This window comes from Hibiscus syriacus, unplaced genomic scaffold (genome assembly GCF_006381635.1).
Source record: "Hibiscus syriacus cultivar Baekdansim isolate YM2019G1 unplaced genomic scaffold, ASM638163v2 tig00110469_pilon, whole genome shotgun sequence".
NCBI lineage: Eukaryota > Viridiplantae > Streptophyta > Magnoliopsida > Malvales > Malvaceae > Hibiscus > Hibiscus syriacus.
In genome coordinates, this window is record NW_024062751.1 from 1,239,987 (window position 1) to 1,262,707 (window position 22,721).

A 22,721-nucleotide genomic window follows, 5' to 3' on the forward strand; every position below is an offset into this window, starting at 1 on the left:
CGTTTTGTTTTGTTTTTTTTGTAAAGTAATCTGCTATCAATTAAATTACTTGGGGAATTAATCAGAAAATTAATATGATTAGCTAATGATTGTAGCACTAGTTAAATGGATTCCTATTTATGACATTTTTATACATCAAAAGTAATTACGCGAATACTTATCCAAAACAAGAGCAGACACTAAAAGTAATTAAGTAAACACTTAACAAAAACAAAACAAACTAAAGTGAGGATGAAACTGATTTCAACTTAAAAGGAAACTCGAACACGAACATGTATTACATAAACATTACGAATTCCTTACATACATTAATTAAACACTCCCTCTCTCCTTATTTACTCTCATACTCTACACATACATACAGACAGACATAGATATTTACATCAGCTTTATGCCTAAAGCCTTGCATGGCGTTTATTTCAGCAGGTCCGCAATCCAGTCCAGATATTGCAAATCCGAATCAGCCACCCCAACCCCACCTCCAAAGATGCTGTTGTTGTTGTTGTTCAGTCGCCTTGCCTCATCTTCTCTCAGCTTCAATGTCCTTAAACTCTCGAGCAAAGTCGAGAGCCCTTCCAGTTTTGGTGTTGAAGGTACAACATGATTTGCCTGCATTGGCCTGGAAGTTTCTCCGCTGCTGCTCGATGGAGACCCCTCCGCCATCATCAGCCGGTAATGTTCGGTGGTGGCGTCCATCATCAGCATCTTTCCTTTGCTTGCTGAATTTGGAGAGTTTAATTTGGGCTCAGGCCTCAGCTGGTCAAGTGAGTGAGCAAAGAAGCACACCTTACGTGTGCAGAACCTGCCTGCCTCGCATGGGCGGGTGCGGTACCTGGCGGGGTGAAGCCAGTACTCGAACACGCCGTGAGCGAGCTTGCAGTTGTTGCCTTTTGGGCATATTCCGTCGCGGAAGGCGGGGCAGATAATGGCGACGTAGGGATACTTTCGAGGGTCACGTCTTTGAGCCCTCTCGCCACGGTGCGCGTAGGGACAATCCATCCAGTCGTGGCTGCGCATCCTGGTGCAGCGCTTGATCTTGTAACCGTACATCCGGAATTCATCGGACCCATAGATTTCTTGATCAATGGCCTCATTATATCTAGCCTGAGCCAGAGCCAAAGCCTGACCTTGAGCCTGAGCCTGTGCCTCTGCCTGCGCCTGGACAATGTCGAAGTTGGAGATGGCCTGTTGTTCTGCAGGATCGCAGACATTTGGATTGACGATATCTCTCAGCATTTTTCCGAGAATGTCAAATGAACAGATAATCCAAAACCAAATGCAGCTACAAAATATTTATCAATACAAGAAATATGGGAATCAAAGAAACCTAAGAGATAAACAAAACAAAAATATAATTATGGTTGTAGGAGAAGGTGAAGCACTTGGGGAGACTAAGGTGGTCTGGTTTATATAGATAAGAATAAAGTAAAAAAAAGAGTAAAAACTTCATAGGACAGTTACATTTCAACTCCATAACCATTTACCTGACCACGGTCGGATCTATGTTATAAAATAAAGGGTAATTCTCCTCTCAAATTTTATCGTATTAAAAATATGTATTGAAATATTTATTCACCTGAATTCTTAATTTTAATTTATTTTAATTTCATCTTATTTTTAATAATCTGACTTTTCACTGTAACTGACGTCCTCTTCTTTTCTCCATCAACTCTCGTTAGCTACATGTTTTGTCTACTTTTTTTTAAATATCAATATTTAAATAAATAATAGATATTTCTTCAAATAAATAAATAATATTTATTAATTAAAATATTTAAACTCAAATATGAATAAACTATGTCTGAGTTTACAAGAAGCAAAAATATTCATATAACGTAGATGACATGGGGAGACACACGTGTTGGTCATAAGGCGGCGTACTTATATTAGGACAAAAGTGCAAAGTGAGATTCCGTGGTACACGTGTTAGGGAAACGACTCTAGTCGCCAAGCATCTTATGCTCAGTCTTACATGCACTGCTCCTCGTCATCCGTTTCTCTCATCCTTTGTTAACTATTTGACAAAACTCTGAAACTAATTCCCTCGTGGGACTAAATACTTATATTTTTCTCTTCATAAAATTCAAAAATAAAATAAAATAAAAAATCTATTTAAAAACATATATGTTTTGAAGCATATAAATAATTTTACTTATTACAGTGACTTTAGTCAGTTCATAATACGACTACATATAGTAGTAAAAATCTTAAAGTTCACAAATAAACTTAGTAAAAATTATATTTTAAATTCCTCATGATATTTTGTATTCATCTTTAACAAAAAAAAAACAACTAGTTTATATATATAAAAAGGGATTTAATTTTATTAGGAAAACGGATCTCAAGAAGTAGAAACATGTATGAAATTGAAGATCAAGTAAATGAAGCCATCGTACCTCGGGCGCTGATATGAAAAGTTATCACCTTCCTTTCAAAATCATACTTGCCAACAATCACCTCTTTGTGAAACCCTAAACATAGTTGACACCGACTTCTATGATCAAGCTCACTGATGAGTGTTCTAAATCGATTATATTTGCTCGTTAATTTTTTGATCTTGTAGATTTATTGTTGTTGATTTGGTTGTATTATGTTTATTTTTCGTACATGATCTTATTTTTCAGGATTAACAGTAAAAATGGTACATTCTGTATTTTTTTTTATTATTTGGTTATGGTTGGAGACATGGGCACGACTCTGGGCATGACACGGTCTGACGTGACCGTTTCTAGAAGGTTCAGTCAACAACAATTTTCTAGAAGATCTAGTCAACACCTTCTAAGAGGTGGACGGGTAGAGATATCTTAGGAGATTTAAAGTTTGAATTTGAATAAAACATTGAGAATTATATTTAGGATTATTTTTATTCCATGTTTATCTCTTGGATTTTAGTTTAAATATTTTAAGAGTTATATTTTATCTTATCTTTGTTTTTAGTATTTTAATTTAAATAGTTTAAGTATTTTCATTAGGACTTATCTCTTTATATTAGGAATTATATTTTCCTTATTTTTAAAATTTTAAAGGCTATAATTACTCTCTCAGGGTAAGCCTAGAAACACATTCAGAAATCATTCTTCTTATTTCTCTAGTTTTTAATAAAAGTTTTTTTCTTCTTTTTCAAAGTTCTTTGTTTTATTTTATTTGTCAAAGATGCTATGTATGATTGTCATACTTAGCTAATTTTTCCATAGCCAAAGGCTGAAGCGATGACTCAATCCCAATTGTGAGGATTGAAAAGCACTAAAATAACTTCGAGTTATTTTCTCAATTTTCTGTAGGAATAAAATTGGTAATCGACCTATCTTTTTAAAATCAAAACTTTTTCAAATAAAAAATAGCTCGTTGGTTTGAAAGTTATTCTGATTACAGTTGGGAGGGAGAATCGACTGGTAGCAAGTTTGACTTCCTCTGAACACACTTAGCGACGGTCTGCTAAGGGAAATTGAGATCGGGTTAGATTCTCATTGAGGCGACATAGTCTGAGTCGGGTTTTTCCAGATCTATAAAACAGGTTAGTGTTAGCGACAATAGTCGTAGTTAGTCTCCGTAAAGGACTAATATCCAAAATAGATTTTGGTTTATCGGTTCACAAAAGAGAAAAACAAGTTATAAGAGTTGGGACCTATAGACTGTAACCGACAAATAACCGAAGCAAAAATCTATTTCGAGGATCAACAGAAATTTGAGGCAAAGCTGAAGTCAAAGGCTAATTTTACTATAAGTTTCTCTTTATATCAATATCTTTAAATTATTTATTTAATTATTTTCTTTTATTTAATTCTTATCTTTTATTTTAAAAACAACTTTTATAACCCCCTATTTAATCTCATCCAAAAGTCTACCTTATCTCATCATTTTCTAAATTAGAAAGTTCACTTCATTAGAAACACCAGAGTCCCTGTGAACCAGCCCTACTTCCCTACGCTACTCTTTATTTATTTATTTTTAAGAAGCCAAAATTATTTTGACAGTAAAACGACACCTGTCGAAATTGGTGCCGTTGTTGGGGATTTCGGCTAAAGTAACTGATAAAGTTGTTTCTTTTTTATTTATGACTAGAACTAATCCAGGTGATTTGGTAGAATTTGATCCAGAAATCAAAGCTCGAGCCAGACGAATTCATACAAAAATGCTTCTAGAAAAAGAAGGAAACAACAACAGGAACAATTGGAGCATTCAGATCCAGAATTAAATTCGGAATGATCATCAACTTTTGATACAAACGAAGAACCGAAGATACACTAGGCGCAGAGAGCACGCCAGAACCAATTACAAATCAGATGATTTAACAGTTAGATGCGACAGTTGCCGTACAACAACCTCTCTGCATCACTTTTCCTCAAGGCGCAACTCCGTTTACGCTGAAAACAAGCCTTATTCATATTCTTCCTATATTCCATGGGCTTCCCAATGAAAGCCCACACAAACATCTCACAGAGTTTCATATGGTCTGTTCAAGCATGAAACCTCAGGGTGTATATGAAGACCAAATGAAACTACGGGCTTTCCCTTTTTCTTTATTTGGTTTAGCCAAAGAATGGATATTTTATTCACCTCCCAATTCTATAAATACATGGGCTAATTTAACTCGGATTTTTCTTGATAGGTTTTTCCTAACAGCAAAAACAAATGAATTAAGGAGAATCATTCTGGGAATAAGACAAAAAGATGGAGAATCGCTTGACGATTACTGGGAGCGATTTAAGAAGCTTTGTGCAAGCTGTCCACAACACGGATTATCCGAGCAAACACTCCTCCAATATTTCTATGAAGGGCTACTTCCAATGGAGATGAAAACTATAGACGCTGCTAGTGGAGGAGCTCTTGTGAACAAAACACCAGCTGCATTAAGGGATTTAATTTCGACAATGACTGCCAACTCTCAGCAGTTTAGCACTTCAAGTGAACCCAACCGACGGGTTCATGAGATAAGTATTATTTCCTTAGAAAACAAAATCGATAAATTAACTGAAATAGTTAATTCTTTGGTTGCGGGAAAAATTGGATCAGCAAAAGTATATGGAATATGCACAATGCCAGATCATCTGACAGACTGTTGTCCAATGCTCCAGGAGGAAGTTGACGCATAAGAAAATGTTGTAGGGAACTTTTCAGGACCTCCCCAGAGACTCTATAACCCATACTCCAATACTTATAATCTGGGATGGATAGACCATCCAAATCTGAGCTATGGACAAAACCCAAGGAAAATCAAGCCTATTAGCAAAGGCCCCCACAAATGTTTCAACCACAAAAGTCCTCTCTCAAATCCATTGTTGAACGTTTGGCCTTGTCTCATAAAAGTTCCAAAATCGAACCGATGCCCATCTACAAGAAATGAGCCAACTGACTCAAATTGTGGGAAGATTAGAATCACAAGGGAAGTTACCTTCTCAAACGGAATCAAATCCAAGAGAGAATGTAAGCGCCATCACTATCTGAAGTGGTATAGTTGTCGAACAACCAGTCTTAGAGGATGTTGGCACGAACCCACAAAGAAATGAAGAAGATCTGAAATCCCAAATAGAAGAAGAAGTAGTTGGTGCAGATCCCCCTAAGAAAAATAGAATTGACGCAAATCCCCAAATAAAGAATAAAGAAGTTTCAAATCCTGAACTGACACCATATCCCTAAAAAACTCCACCATCTTTTCCTTCAAGGTTAGTAAAAAGAGACAAAAAAACTGAAGAAAAGGAAATTCTGGAAGGTTGAAATTAACATATCCTTCCCAAACGTAATATGAAAAATACCAAGGTATGCTAGATTTCTTAAAGACCTTTGTACCACGAAAATAAGGCTTACCAAAATAGAAAAGGTGAATTTAGGAGAGCCTGTTTCAGCTGTTTTCCAACGAAAGCTTCCACCAAAGTTAAAAGATCAAGGTATATTTGTTATACCTTGCAAAATTACTAAAGTTCGAATTAAACGTGTAATGTGTGCTTTAGGAGCTTCTATTTATATAATTCCTTCATCTGTGTACAACTTACTTTCTAATGAGCCTTTGAATGATACAAGAGTAACAATACAGCTGGAGGATCGATCGATAATATATCTCGAAAGACTATTGGAAGATGTCTTGGTTAAGGTAAATGAGTTTATATTCCCACCAGATTTCTATGTCATTGACATGGAAAACGACCGAACGAATACTTATTTCGAGATACTTTGGGGTCGTCCATTTCTTACACAACAAATACAAAAATAGATATAAGAAGTGGGACTTTAATCATGGAGTTTGATGGTGAGATCATTAAATTTGATGTGTATAAGAAAATGAAACACCCAAACAAATTGGCGAGCATAAATTATGTTGATATTATTGATCCTTTGGCAAATGAGTTTGTATAAACTAATGTATCTTTTGATCTATGCATGGAGTTAGAAGATTACAATGAGGAAATCAGAGAGTTGGAAAATTTATTTTCTGTTCATTCTGATTTACGCTTGATTCTTTCTAAGTCTAAAGTTCTTCCTTCTGTTTTGCAGGCATCTGAGATAGAATTGAAATAAATGACAAAACACTTAAATGCCTTATTAGGAGAAAATGCTACTTCATCAGTTATTATTTCAGATAAGCTTTCAAAGCTAAAAAAGATCCGGAAAAAAACCTATGAGAAAACCAAAATCTACAAAAAAAATAAAAGAATTATACGATCGTGAAATTTCTCATAAGGAAGTTCTTAATTGGAAAAATGTATGAAGTGGATGAAGTATTTCTCTCAAAACCTATAGTCCGAAACAGATCGTCAAGCTAACGACGTTAAACAAAAGCGCTTTATCGGAGGCAACCCATTTTCAATTATGCTTCTTTAATTTATTTTTATCATTTTTGTTTAATTTATTTCCTCTAATTTTCCTTTTAATTTTTAGGTATCCGATGTTTTAAATCAAGCTTAAAGGAGGATTTGGAAATCTTCATTCGAACAGTGCAAAAACCAGACGCTTTAGCAGTGAAGATCGTTCAACATTAAATCTGGGGAGTATTTATTCCTTCTCTCGTACTTTAATTTTACGTTTTAGGACAAAACGCCTTAAGTGAGGGGGAGTAGAGTCTAGGTTGAATTTTCATTTGCTTATCTCCATGTTTTGATGCTAGTATGTGTTGGTTGGATTTGCGGAAAGTTTCATTGAATCTTTTTGTCTTGTTGAATGTTTTTTTGGTATGACATGCTTGTTTGGGAACACATAATTGTTTAGGTTAAAATATTCTTGATAGCAGATAGCATGAGTTATGATAAAGTGGGTATTCTTGTGATATTCCATAATTTTTTTGGTTGAAATGTTCTTAGCTCAATGCATGAAAACATTTTGGTGAGATTTGAGACTTTACGTGCATATTATTCGGCTCTCATTTTGTTGGATTGAGTGTGTAAAATTTGACATTAGTATTCTAGAACCTACATTTTAAATACTATCAAGATTACAAACGAACATGATGCTTAAAAATGATTTGGGCCCCTTAGGATTAACCACCTTGTTTTCCCCACTAAATTGCCTACCCATGCATTTTTCCCTAGTTAACCACTCTTAAGCTTATTCACATTCTTTGTTTTCACCACATTTATAACCCAAGCTTTTTTATCCCTCTTTTCTACTATTTTCAAGACAAGTGAACAATTTATCCGGTGTATGATCATGCTCCATAAACAGAAGATTTTTTGTGGTGTTAGAAAGAAAGTCATGTGTAAAAGAAAAAAAATCTTCTTTAGTTAAAAAAACAGGAAAAAAGAAAAGAAAACAGAAAGATACATGAGAAAAAAATGGAAAAACAAAGTAACAACACAAGTGCGGAAAAATCAAGTTCAATTCGAAAGAAAATGTGTTGTTTGATGGTACTTAGTCGATTGATGAAGTATTACTTATTATTTGTAGTTCCTTGTCTTGAATTTTTATCCATATATTTAGCCTTATTCCCACCTTTACCTAAGTCCCGTTACAACCAATAAAACACCCTTTGATTTATGCATATTGTTCTTATTAGTAGTGGAGATTTGATTTACTTGCAGGCCTATTGTAATTTCGTGTCAGTTCTGGCATTGAACGTTTCTATACCCCAAATACATTGAGTTCTTTGAGTGAATCTTGGTAAGGTGTTGAGTTATGTGGCATTGAGATTGATGAATGGATGAATGTTACAATTGTATTTAACTTGTTCCAATTGGCGATGTTCAATTGATTGATGTCTTAACTTGGATGATTATTGTGGTCTCTACCTTGCCTCCTCGAATGTGAGACTTGATAAAGAAAAGTAAATGGAATTTTTGGTTGATTTGATTATATCATACTTGAGGACAAGCATAAGATAAGCGAGGGGGAATTTGATGAGTGTTCTAAATCGATAATATTTGCTCGTTAATTCTTCGATATTGTGGATTTATTGCTGGCGATTTGGTTGTATTATGCTTATTTTTGTGTAGGATCTTACTTTTCAGGATTAGCAATAAAAAGGGCGCATTTAGTATTTTTTATTATTTAGTCACGACTGGAGACATGGGCACAACTCTGGGCATGATACGGTCTGGCATGGAAGTTTCTAAAAGGTCCAGTCAACAATGGTTTTCTAGAATATCTAGTCAGCTCCTTCTAGAAGGTGGACGGACAGAGATATCTTAAGAGATTTAAAGTTTGAATTTGAATAAAACATTTGAAATTATATTTAGGATTATTTTTATTCCATGTTTATCTCTAGGATTTTAGTTTAAATATTTTAAGAGTTATATTTTATCTTATCTTTATTTTTAGTATTTTAGTTTAAATAGTTTAAGTATTTTCATTAGGAATTATCTTTTTTTTAGGAATTATATTTTTTATTTTTAAGATTTTGAAAGCTATAAATACTCTTTCAGGGTAAGCCTAGAAACACATTCAAAAATCATTCTTCATCTTTCTCTAGTTTTTAATAAAAGTTTTTCTATTCTTTTTCAAAGTTCTTATTTGTTTTATTTTTATTTTTCAAAGATGCTAAGTATGATTGTCATACTTATCTAATTTCTCCATAGACAAGGGCTGAAGCGATGACTCAATCCCTATTGTGAGGATTGAAAAGCACTAAAATAACTTCGAGTTATTTTCTCAATTTTTTAGAGGAATAAGATTGGTAATCAACCTATCTTTTTAAAATCAAAACGTTTTCAAATCGAAAAGAGCTCATTGGTTCGAAAGTTGTTCTAATTTACAATTAGGAGGAAGAATAGGCTGGTAGCAAGTTCGACTTCCTGTGAACACACTTAGCGGCGGTTCGATAAGGGAAATTGAGCTCATGCTAGATTCTCATTGAGGCGACATAGTCCAAGTCGGGTTTTTCCAGATCTATAAAACAGGTTGGTGCTAATGACGATAGTCGTAGTTAGTCTCCGTAAAGGACTAATATCCAAAAATATATTTTGGTTTATCGGTTCACAAGAGAGAGAAATAAGTAACAGGGGTTGGGCCCTGTAGACTGTACTGGCAAATAACCGAAGCAAAAATCTATTCCGATGATCAACATGAATTTGAAACAAAGTTGAAGTCCAAGGCTAATTTTACTATAAGTTTATCTTTATCTCAATTTTTTTAAATTATTTATTTAAATATTTTCTTTTATTTAATTATTATCTTTTATTTTAAAAACAACTTTTAAAACTCCCTATTTAATCTCATCCAAAACTCTATCTTATTTCATAATTTTCTAAATTAGAAAGTTCACTTTATTAGAAACACCAGAGTCTCTGTGGACCGACCCTGTTTCCCTACGTTAATCTCTCTTTCTTCATTTATTTATTTTTAAGAAGTCGAAATTATTTTCAGTAAAACAACAGATGTCACTCACATTCAACGAAAATTACCGGATGTCCGGTAACCTTGAATAGCTTAATTTTCAGCATCGGCTCCATGCGACGATAAGAGACTGTTCGAAGAGCGTTTGAAATATGAATCGAATTCAGTAAATCAAAATTCATCTTATTCAAAGAAGAATAAGGTGGTAGATTAAAAAACGACTCGAAAGAAAATATGTTTCTGATGATTGCGATGCTCGGTGAAACCAGTATATGTTACGATACGTGGCAATTAGAACGTATACATTGTTAATTATTCATATCGTAATACTTAATTTATTAGAGATCGATTCTGTAATGTTCGTCAAAAACATAAGTGAATTGTGACTAAAGTCTCTTGTTAACATATCAAAGATCGAATAATTTGTAATATTAGATGAAAAAGAATAAATGTTGATAACGATATGTTTTATAGATAATAAAATGAAATAGTGTAGGTTTGGTCCTTTAGTATAGTTATTTAGCATAGTAAAATAAAAGAAGTAGAAGGAACAGAAAGTGACGTAGGGCTAGTGAATGTGAGGTTGTCGGTGAAGAAACAGAGGAAGTGGAGACAAAGACGAGGTCTGGTTTTCCGGGAGCGAACGTTACTTTTGTCATGGTCTTATCTCTTTTTGTAACAACACTCCAAAAGGAATCCAAGCTACTCTTCACTCCTCACTCCTTTGATGACTTCATTTGTTTCCCTTTTATAGATTATAGGGTAAATTACATAATTTCTCACCCATTTACTACTTCGGTTTAGTTTTGGTCACCTAAGTATTATCTTTTCAAAATCATAAATGAAGTTATATTTTAGTTCTATTTTGCTCACCCGCAGTTAAAAATTATTATTTATATAATTTTTTATTATTATATTATGTTGTCTTAGGTTATGTTTACCTTATATTTTAATTTTTTAGATAATCCATTTTTAAATTTATTTTACATTTTATTTGGAGGCCTTACGTAGGTGATGAAGTTACTTCATTTGTGCCACAATATGTTTATTTCGGTTGTCAATACTGGTTTGCTATTACATCACCAATCCATTTTGCTTTTGTCAAGTTCCAGTATTCGGATAGTGTTGAAGCAATTTGACTTCGACCAGCCTATTCTGCAACCTCCATACAATCATAAGGAGCTCCACAAATTGAAAGCAAAGGGTAAGCATGACGAGAAATGGGTCGAGAAACATGCATACTTCATTAATATTTGGAACAATAGAGGCTCGTTATTACCAAGTCTTACTCCCATTCAAGATGATGACTTTGGTTTCCAAACTTTAGCTTGCCTTAACTATTATGGGATAATGAAAAGTCGTATTTGATAACATAGAGTGAAAGACGACAATTTCAAAATTTTAAGAAAACAAATATTGTAAAACTGAAAAATCTATACGGAGTGGGAGTTCATCCCACCATGAAATAGAAACAACACATGTGGATGATAGCTCACCACAAGCATTTGATGATTCTTGTTCTGGCATATGTACCCGAGTTTATACATCCTCATCCACCCTAGTTTATGCATCCTTAAGCATCTATCTACTATCTCATGTTTGAATCAACGTATGATTTTGAGCACATGACATCATAGATGTCAAATACTATTATTTTTCATTCTATATTTCCACCAAAGATGGGAGAACAGAGTGTGGATATATATTTACAACACTCGATCAGATGCCCTCATTGAATGAGGAGGATGGCTGTAACATCCCAAACTATGGGTTAGTGACTAAATTGTAAAACTTCAGAATGTGGTGATTAAAGTGGGATAATTGAATAGTTCAATGATTTATTCAGAAATATTTCCTGAAGGTTTTAGTAATTATTAAAGGAATCAAAGGGCAAAATGGTCATTTAACATGAAATATATTTTCCCTCTTATAAGATAAGGGAACCACGTGGGGAAAGGAGAGATTTCTCCAAAGTTTTCTTCTTCCTTCTCCCAGCCGTGGACTCCAACTTGCAAAGGTAAGATTTCTTAATAGTTGATTCTTTGCTGAAATTTAAGTTGAGTTTCGATCATTAGATGATAATTAAGTTTAAGGAAAGCTTAATTTATTCTGAAACAACAAGATGAAAGGTATATGAGAGATTAAAGGAAATGAGTTTTTATATGAATTTATGGAAAAGAGTTGATAAGTTGAATATGAAGCTAAATTTGACTTGTCATCAACCAAATTAAGGAGTATGAAGTGTTGGAATTGAATTTAGAACATGTTGAAAATTGGGTATGATTCTTGGATTCTAGGTAGAGAAGTGGATTTTGTAGTTAAAGATGTATTGAATGAGTATTAATGACTTCAAGTATGAGTAGATGAGTTATGTATATGTAAGGGGATGAAATATGAAGTGTTTGAGCAGAAATGAGGGGATTTTCGTGCTCAAAACGTAATTTCTGGGTAGAGGGTATCAGTACCCTATGAAGGTGTATCGATACCCCCCTTTTAACAAAAAATTACAGAATGTTAGTAGGGTATCGATGCCCTATAGGGGGTATCGATACCCCTTGAAGATGAAAAATTCATAATGTCATTAGGGTATCTATACCATAGACAGGGTATCAATACTTCAGTTAGGGGTGTACCAATACCCTATAGAGGGTACCGATACCTACTTTAAACAAGAAATGAAAGTTTAAGAGTTAAAAGATTAGAGTATACAATTGGATTACTGATATGTATAAATGTATAATTATGTAGATAGTGAATGTAACCATGTTCCGGAACAATCGAAGTATTAGGATCGAATCACAGAAAGTAAGGCTAAGGTGAGTGCAATTTAACTTATACTTATGTTATCGAATAAACATTGGTTTGTGATGAGCCAGTGATGTACTTACTATGGTAATAAGTGACTCCTGAAATATTAATTGATTTGTGATTGATGTGATTCTTATGTGTGTGCATAAGAACATGAAAATGGATATATGTGTCATATGTTATTATATGTGACATGATCTACCTGATTACATGTATATGCGATATGTGATGCTGGATTACATGAATATATGAAAATATAATACAAATCTATATGGTATTGACATAAGTGATTACAGGAATATGTAATATAAGATACGTGAACTCAATATAAGTGAATATATGGAAATAGTATATAATTAAGGTGATATATGTGTTTATGAACAAGCGGAGGTAAGTTTAAATGAAGATATTATAATAAGATATAAATTACACGAGTTAGATATATAGGAATTGGTATAATCAACTTAGGAGAATAAATGAAAAGTGAGATAAGCTAAATAGTATTGACCTATGGGACAATATGAGAATAGTGTATAAATTGGGAAACATTGATAGAAGTGATTATACGAAGATGTAAGATAAGCTATATGGGGAAGAATTATAGGCTTAAATGAACATATAATTGTTAACTTCCTAAAAAGGCTACTTTTAAGGCCTTTTTCACTTGAGTTATTGTTTGTTTAAAAGCCCATTTTAGTCATTTTATGATTATGTAGTTTCATATAGTTGCATTTGTGGTGGTAGTGCTGTTTTATTTATTAATAGTCATGTTTGAGGAAAAGGTGCAGTTTGTCTATGGTGTGCAGGGAATAGCAAGAAAAAGGATTCTTTGGGAAGTCATGCCGAGGCATCACATGTTGTTGAAGCAGATTGAAATGCCTTGGCATTTGTGGTGCAGAAAACGACAAAAAGATACATCTATACGAGGACAGTTGGCGCTGCACGTGAAATTATTGTTGTAACCGCCTGCCAGAGGATCACTGCCACCTGGAGGATAAAGTTCATGCTTATGGTGTGATTCTAGGGGTATGAGGGGTATTTTGCACCCAACAACCTCATCATTACCCCTAGATATTTTTAATTATATATGAAACCTCAAGGGAGAGAATGAGGAAGATAGGTACAGACATACTCAGAGCAGAAAAATCAGATTTTTATTTTTTTCTTTTCTCTTTTTCTTCCTTGGGGTTTTCCTCATTTGATAAAGCTTCAAGGAGTGGTGAGCTAGGTATCGATAGGAGCTAGCGAGCTAAGGTGGTTTGTGGTGGTCGAGGAGACCTCCGGTGGCGAACGTCGAAGGCTTTTTCTCACTTCCCTTTGCTGCTATTTTATTTATTTTATTTGTGGGTTGTTGGAACTTTATTTTAATAGTATATTTAAGTTTATTTTGGTTCTTTATTTTCTTTGCTTATGAATGCTTCACCATCTAGGCTTATAAGAGGCATGAGAGTTTCCATTTCCTAGATGAAGGTTAGGTGTTCGAGAAAAACCTAAGCTAAAAATACTTGTAAGTATTCAAGAGAAACGCAAGACAAGATCCTCATAAGCAATGGGCTATAGTATTTTCAAGGGGCTTTGAACCGGCCTAGGAATACTATAATCTAATCCCTTAGATCTCGGGAGAGACTAGGATAGGATTTCAATGACTAAAAAGGGTGTCTTTATCAATAGGGTAGGCTGGCCAACATCGTTGAGTGAGAGCATATGTCTTAGCATCCTATTCTATTAGGTTCATTTGAGAACACTTTAGGAAAACCCTGTCGAGCAAGTAAAGATTAGATAGCTTAAATCCACATGAGAGATAAGTTTATCATCCTTGAATCAATCCCAACCATTCATTCCATTAGAAGTTTATCACGTGAGGATTATCTTCTTATCATTTTATTTGTTATTTATTTACTATTTTTACCATTTTTCATTGCCTCGGCATCACACCATTTTCAACACTAAACATCTGTTCTTGCCACTGCATTTCCATTCACTGCACTATCAGACCATTCATCCACATCCACTTTCATACATCTTTCATTTTCCATGACACTTGTATATATTAAGACTAACTATGCATAGATAGATTAGTGCTTAGCTTTGGTTGGACTTTTGTAATTTCACCCAATCCCTGTGGAGACGATATGTTGATAACGATATGTTTTATATATAATAAAATGAAATAGTGTAGGTTTGGTCCTTTAGTATAGTTATTTAGCATAGTAAAATAAAAGAAGGAGAAGGAACAGAAAGTGACGTAGGGCTAGTGAATGTAAGGTTATCGGTGAAGAAACAGAGGAAGTGGAGACAAAAGACGAGGTCTGGTTTTCCGGGAGCGAACTTTACTTTTGTCATGGTCTTATCTCTTTTTGTAACAACACTCCAAAAGGAATCCAAGCTACTCTTCACTCCTCACTCCTTTGATGACTTCATTTGTTTCCATTTTATAGATTATAGGGTAAATTACATAATTTCTGACCCAATTACTACTTCAGTTTAGTTTTGGTCACCTAAGTATTATCTTTTCAAAATCATACATGAAGTTACATTTTAGTTCTGTTTTGCTCACCCGCTGTTAAAAATTATTATTTTATATAATTTTTTATTATTATATTATTTTGTCTTAGGTTATGTTTACCTTATAATTTAATTTTTTTAGATAATTCATTTTTAAATTTATTTTACATTTTATTTGGAGGCCTTACGTAGGTGATGAAGTTACTTCGTTTGTGCTGCAAGATGTTTATTTCGGTTGTCAATATTGATGTGCTATTACATCGCTGATTCATTTTTCTTTTGTCAAGTTGTAGTCTTCAAATAGAGTGTTGAAGCAGTTTGGCTTCCACCAGCCTATTCTGCAACATCCATACAATCATAAGGAGCTCCACAAATTGAATGCAAAGGGTAAGCATGACGAGAAATGGGTCGCGAAGTTTGCATACTTCATTAATATTTGGAATAATAGAGGCTCGTTATTACCATCTCTTACTACCATTCAAGATGATGACTTTGGCTTACCTTAACTATTATTGGGATAATGGAAAGTCGTATTTGACAACACAGAGTGAAAGACGACAATTTAAAAAATTTAAGAAAAAATATGGTAAAACCGAAAAATCTATATCGAGTGGGAGTTCATCCCACAATGAAACAGAAACAACACATGTGGATGATAGTTCATCACAAGCATTTGATGATTCTGTTGTTCCGGCATAAGTATCCGATTTTATGCAGCCTCATCCACCTCAGTTTATGCATCCTTAAGCTTCTATCTACTCTCCCATGTTTGAATTAACACATGGTTTTGAGAACATGACATCATAGATGTCAAATACTACTATTTTTCATTCTATGTTTCCACAAAAAAAGGGAGAGCAGAGTGTGGGTATATATTTTACAACACTGGATCAGATGCCCTCAGTGAATGAGGAGGATGGCTACCACAACCCTTAGCAACCACAACGTCCGCAATGCAACCAATGTCTGCCTCGACATTATCATTCCACAACACCATGACACCGACAAAAACTATAAACGATTAATTATCTTTGTATAAAAATTAATATTAAATAAAATAGTGGTTATATTTACCTATTTAAATGATGATCGTTTAATTTCGTTTAATTCATCACATCCATTCAAATAAAATATGGAAATCAACCACACCCGTTAAAAAAAGAAATAGGAAAACATTCATTCAAATAAAATATGAAAAATCCATCACACTCATTCAAAAAATAATAAACAAGAAAAATCAAACATTTATTCTTCATTCATTGAAATTGAAACAAAAATATAAATTCAAATATTTGTTTATTCAAATACAATTACATATATGATTACTGATGAGGCATATATCTTGGTAGATTTTGATACTTTTTTTTTGAATGAAATTCACCCTTACATAATCCACATCTCTTCGATTGACCTTCTCTCTGCTATGGAAATTCATACTGGTATGAATACGAGTGGACTTAGGTCAATCCTTTAGACTTCTACGAAGCATTGAATTCGACAACCATTCGTCATGACCCTTTTTTGTCCAATATGATTCATTTGGGATTTGTCCAAAAATATAATTATAGACATTTGATATCCTCTGTAGTTGAAAGAACTCATCAACATAAGTGTACGCGCTTATACCAGCATACATACATGCAACGACTACATGGGCACATGAATATCTCCAAGCCTAAAAGTGACCACAGTCACACCATATGTGTTGTAAATCAGCTCTAAATGTTTGACATTCTCCTCATTTGTTACGACATATGCATAACACAACAAAAGTATGATCGGTTCGGTTGAAATTATGAACAAGCATTGAGTTTGCCAAACATTTTAGTTTAATAATAATAAAACGTTTATTAACTTTTAGTATGTAAACAAATCTTAAAGTTCAAACATATTAAATTTTTACATCATCATAAGTCAAATACTTTTTAGAGCATTATCACAAGTCTATTACATGCCAGCTAATAACATCAAAAGTAGACATAGTTGACGTACAGTTACTGATGAGGCGACCCTTGATTGGCGATGTCATATGCACTCCTTACTCCGCCCGCAATAATACTTACTTGTGAAATCAACACACGCTAAGTAATCACTTAGTGAGGCATAATAATAATGAGGTAAATTTTTAAAACCTAATTATATCGTAACTATCAAAATACGAATTGAAGATTACAACTCATTATAAATTTCATGGTTTTGCACTCATAGTGTCGATACGGTAATTCACAAACTCATTATGAATTACGTAGGTTGTACACATAGTGTCGATATGGTAATTCACAAACTAATTATGAATTACGTGGGTTGCACACATAGTGCCGATACGGTAATTCACAAACAAATTATAAATTACGTAGGTTGCACACATAGTGCCGATACGGTAATTCACAAACTAATTATGAATTATGTGGGTTGCACACATAGTGCTGATACGGTAATTCACAAAGTCATTATGAATAACTTAGGTTGCACACATAGTGCCAATACGATAATTCACAAACTAATTAGGAATTACTTAGGTTGCACACATAGTGCCAATACGGTAATTGCAACATATACATTAAACAAAATGCATCTATGACTATCATAACATATAAATACATAATAAATGCACTCACCTGGTTTGACTCGCTATTATGCCTTACTGATGTCTGACTATTTGACAACTTTATCCTTGCCCTTTTGATTGCTTGATTAAGGAGGTTAGTATACTTACATTTATCAAAATTAATAATACTCAAAAGTACTATTAAATTCGAATTTTATTAAAATTAATCATAACTTAACATTTCAGAATGAATAGTATAGGTACCCCTCCTATGGTATCGATACTTCTATACTATGGTGCTGATACTCCCTTCAGTATTGATACTATTTTTGCATTTTGGAATCCTTTTCTCAATAATAGTATTGATACCCCACTTCAATACTGATACTACTTGTATAAGTGTTGATATTGTTCATCGTGTTCATCTTCTTTCCTCAAATTTAACCCTATAGTATCGATATTGTTCTTTAGGTACTGATACCTTTACCCATATTTTACATATTTCACTTCGATTTTTACAACATTTTCTCCTAAATCTCTTACTTTTATCCACAACCATACCATTAAACTCATCATTACTTATCCAACTAACTTACATCCATAAATCTTCTTATAACATCTAAAATCTCTAAAGAACACTCAAAACTAAGAATTACACTAATTTTTTAAACATGTTTTTAATCACTTCTAAGGCTCCAAATCTCTTATTCACTTCTTTGACAAGTAAAAAATGCCTTCAAACTTTAATAACTGACCATATTTCATCAAATCATTTAAAAACTCATTTTATTAAATCTCAAATAAATCTTTCATCTCTCAGTTTTAATCATCCTTGAACTTTTCTTAAGCCTCTATATCACTTAAGGCTTCAAAACCATACCAAAAATGAAAGGAAAAACCAACTTGAAGGAAATTTTACCTTAGCTATGGAGGGCACGGGATGACGGGAAGAAGAAGATGGAGAATATAGAACTATTTCCCAGACTTATCCTCTTTTTCCCTTCTTTAACCCTTAATAAAATGAATATTAAATTCATTTCCTTCTAAAAGACCATAATGCCCCTCTATTTCTTCCATTCTTACTAATAGGTCTTAAACACAATTTCTTAAATAAATCCTTGTACTTTTAAATTTATTCAAATTAACCCACCAAATTTTAAATCCTTTCACTATACTCAACGACCCGATATTTGGGGTATTACACGACCAAATCTAGTGTCAATACTGAAGTTTTGCCCGAGGTTGGTGCATCCCGCCCAAATTGTCATCCAATGCTCACAAGGAGCAAATGTGGTATTTTTAAGCCTAAAGCTTTCTAGAGTTTCTTTGATGAAGAAGTTCCTTCAACAGTTAATGATGCGCTGCAGTCTCCAAACTGGGTTGCTATTGTTCAGGATGAATTTGATGCCCTGAAGAAGAATGGAACTTGGTCTCTTGTTAAGTTTCCACCAGGACGAGTAGTTGTTAGTTGTAAGTGGTTGTTCAAGTTGAAGCAAAATCCAAACGGCTCAGTTCATCGATATAAGGCGCGACTAGTTGCTATGGGTTTCTCTCATGTTCCTAAACATGACTATCTCGACACCTTTAGCCCTGTTGTGAAGTTTTCAACCCTTAATGTTGTTCTCTATTTTAGTGTCTAATAACTGGGATGCCTTCCTTAATGGATACTTGAAGGAGGCAATTTTTATGCAGCAACCTTCAGGTTCTGAATAGATGGCAGCTGATGATACACCTCTTGTGTGTAAGCTTCAGAAAACGTTGTACAAGTTGAAGCAAACTCCTCGTAATTGGCATGCCAAGTTGAAAGATGTGTTAGTTCAAATGGGATTTCAAGTTTCTCGAGCTGATGCTTCCATGTTTTTTACCAACGTCGGTGTTGAGCATGTTTATCTCTTGGTATATATCAATGATATTGTTATTACAGGTTCATTATCTCATGCGATTATTGGTGTTGTGCGCATGTTACACGAGACGTTTTCCCTTAAGGATTTGGGATCTCTCAGTTACTTCTTAGGGATTGTAGTAAAATAATCTAATGGCTCATTACTGCTCAGCCAAAAGAAGTTCATTTTGGAACTTTTGGAGGAGGCGAGTATGAAGAGTTATGCACCTTGTGTTACGCCTATGGTTCTCACGTCCAAATTGACTGAGGATGGTGAGTTACTTTCTGATTCTATTATGTATAGAAGCATTGTTGGGTCATTGCTTTATGTTTGTCATAGCAAACCAGATATTGCATTTAGTGTTGGAAATGTAGCTCAATTTATGCATGCACCTCGCGAAGTCATTTAGTTGCAGAGAAACATATTCTTGGCTACCTTGCTGGTACTGTGGATTATGGGTTGTTGTTTTTGCCATCTGATTCGGGGCTGACAGTTTCAGCATTTGTTGATGCTGACTGGGGCGCTACTATCACTGATCGGCGATCGATTTCTGGTTATGGTGTGTCTCTTGGTAAACATTTGGTTGCATGGAGTTCCAAGAAATAGAAGTTTGTTTCTCGATCAACAATGGAGGCTGATTATAAGAGTTTAGCTGATGCTATAGCAGAAGTTACTTGGGTGAGTGCGCTTTTAGCTGATCTCGGTTTAACGCAACACGAGAAATCAATGATCTGGTGTGACAATACAGGAGCAGTGTCGATGAGTGCCAATCCTGTTTACCATGCACAATCGAAACATGTTAATCTTGATATGCATTTTGTTCGTTAAAAGGTGGATGTAGAGCAGTTGTGCGTGATTTATGTGCTTGCAACTCACCAAGTTGTAGATGGGTTTACCAAGCCCTTGTCCAAATCAGCGTTTGAAGTGTTTCGTGAGAGAATCTGGGTGCGTTTGTGCTCAAGAACAGAAGACCAGACGAAGTAGAGGGAATATTAGCATTATTAGTAGGTACATGTGTTAGTGTATGATGGTTGAGGTTGTTAGAGTGGTTAGACAATCTGTTAGGGTTATAACAGTCTGCATGGGTTGTATATAAAGGGCATCTCAAGTGTTGTGCACACTGTGTGCATTATTTTCTTAATAAACATCTCTATATCCTTCTTATTCCCGGTAGCTTAACACAATCCTCCAACAACAACGAACACCTCAATAGATGTGAGAATTCCAATTGCAGACGAAATTTCACCAACAATAGCTAGACTAAGACCAGAACAGATAAACCCATCATGAAAACGAGCAATAAAGTGAGCTCCTTAGGCCACCATATAACACCTCTACAATCTAATCAACAAAGCCACAAACCAGTCTTGAGATACTCCACAACCAAAACAACACAACAAACTGAAACCTGGGTTGCAAGAGAACCATCCAGCACAACATAAATTAAGCTATCTTCAACCCTTGCGAAAATGTTTTAGATTGACAGTAGCGAAAATCACCAAAAAGCTATGAATCAGCAACAACCTTCGTCGAAGAAGACACAAAAATGGCCACCCCCCCTTGTACCTCGTAAAAGATGTAATCATTTCAAAGGAAAGAAAACCAAAAGCACATCACCAACAACCACACTCGAGAAATAAAAACGTAGAACCAGACTAATTAAGCACCAAGATTTCCAATCCGCTGCTGCACTACACCAAGCTTTAAGGAGTTCTAGACTCGACAATCCGATATCTGCCAACCATTCCGCCCATGGCTTCCACCACTTCCCAATCTTCCTCAACAAATAATCTTCCAAATCTGGCAAACACATCTGCTATGCTTGCCCCTGCTATTAACCGCGAAGAACAACACCCAATTTTATAAAAATAAATGCTACAACAAATTGCTCCCATCTATTTCACCCCAGAATAAGAGAGACTTTACACAAGAGTTGACTGCTTAAAACTTATCCCACCTTGAAGCAATAAATCGAATCCATCCGAAATACTATGAACAACGAACCACCGATTGTTAATCTCAACACCTGTGAATGAAGCTTTCATGGCTAACTCCACACACAATCTTTTTAGAAAACTTCAAACCACTTAACAAAATATATCTTCGAAACCAATCTTCTTACAATCCAATTAAGCACCCACATTCTCACTGAGCTCTCCCCTAAAATTTAAAGATTACTAATTCTCTTCCAATAAGGCTAGATCTCTCACCACCTCCCTTTCATCACCTATGAACTAAATTTCAAGTTTCTTTCCTAGTTCGAGCGTTTACCTAGCCTCCTTAATTTGTAATTCCAGCCTTTCAATCTCATTTTCTTTCTTCTTCTCTTTACTGATTGCCCGATCTCTCATCTTCCTCATCCGAACAGATAGGGCTCTGTCTTGGTAATTCTCCTAACACTTTCTTCTTTTGGAGATTCTCCACCTCCTCTTTTATAATTTTTATTCTGATTATCTTCCCTGTTGACAACGTTTATGGGGGTATTTCTCTGACCAGAGTTACCGTCTAACTTCTTTATCCCGTCGACCCTTATTTCTTTCTTCTGATTGACTCTTCTCCAGAAATCTCGTCTTTCATTATACTAAGCAGAAGATACTGATAAAATATTCCCATACAGCGAGGAAGCATTCCTTCTTCCAATTACTCTATTAGCCTCAAACTTTTCAAAACTCACAAAACCAAACCTTTTCCCTCTCCTATTCCTTTTGCTTGCTATGAAAGCATCCACTACCTCACCATGTCTTCCAAATGATTGCCATAATCCTTTCCAGTGAAGAGCTGCTGGAATGTTTTCCACATATAGTGTGGTTATCTGGTTTGCAATCCCTTTCCCCTTCCTCCACCAGCTGCTGTCGCTCCCCATTCTTTGGTTTGTTACTGTAAACTTGCAAAGTTACAACACACTACGATTATCCCTTCATTTGATTGTAGTTTTAGTTGACGGAGGATTATCTGCCATTAATTTAAATGTAAAATGGGATTTTTGATCAATACAAGATAAAGCATATAATGTATTTAGGTTATTAAATAGATGATAAAAATAAAACAATATCTTCGGATATTAAGATAATCTACTAGTAATCCTAATAATGCTTGGGAACCAAGTTTCCCTTCCTACTAATTAATCCATACCTTTTATAGGTAGAGTTATTTGCATATCAAATCTTTCCTTGCTCAAGACTTAAACTATAAATACTTCGTTTCCTTTTTAGAGAAAA

General features: G+C 34.5%; 1 protein-coding gene across 1 annotated transcript; it reads right to left on the minus strand.

The window, feature by feature from the left end:
• Positions 1-414: 414 nt before the first annotated feature.
• LOC120127544 (zinc finger CCCH domain-containing protein 54-like) lies at positions 415-1,236 on the minus strand. Its single transcript, XM_039145417.1, has one exon. The coding sequence runs from the start codon at positions 1,234-1,236 to the stop codon at positions 415-417; it is 822 nt and encodes a 273-aa protein (XP_039001348.1).
• Positions 1,237-22,721: the final 21,485 nt, after the last annotated feature.

Bases quoted from the DNA above. Each gene is read 5' to 3' on its own strand.
- LOC120127544 (XM_039145417.1), bottom strand. From the start codon at position 1,236: ATGCTGAGAGATATCGTCAATCCAAATGTCTGCGATCCTGCAGAACAA.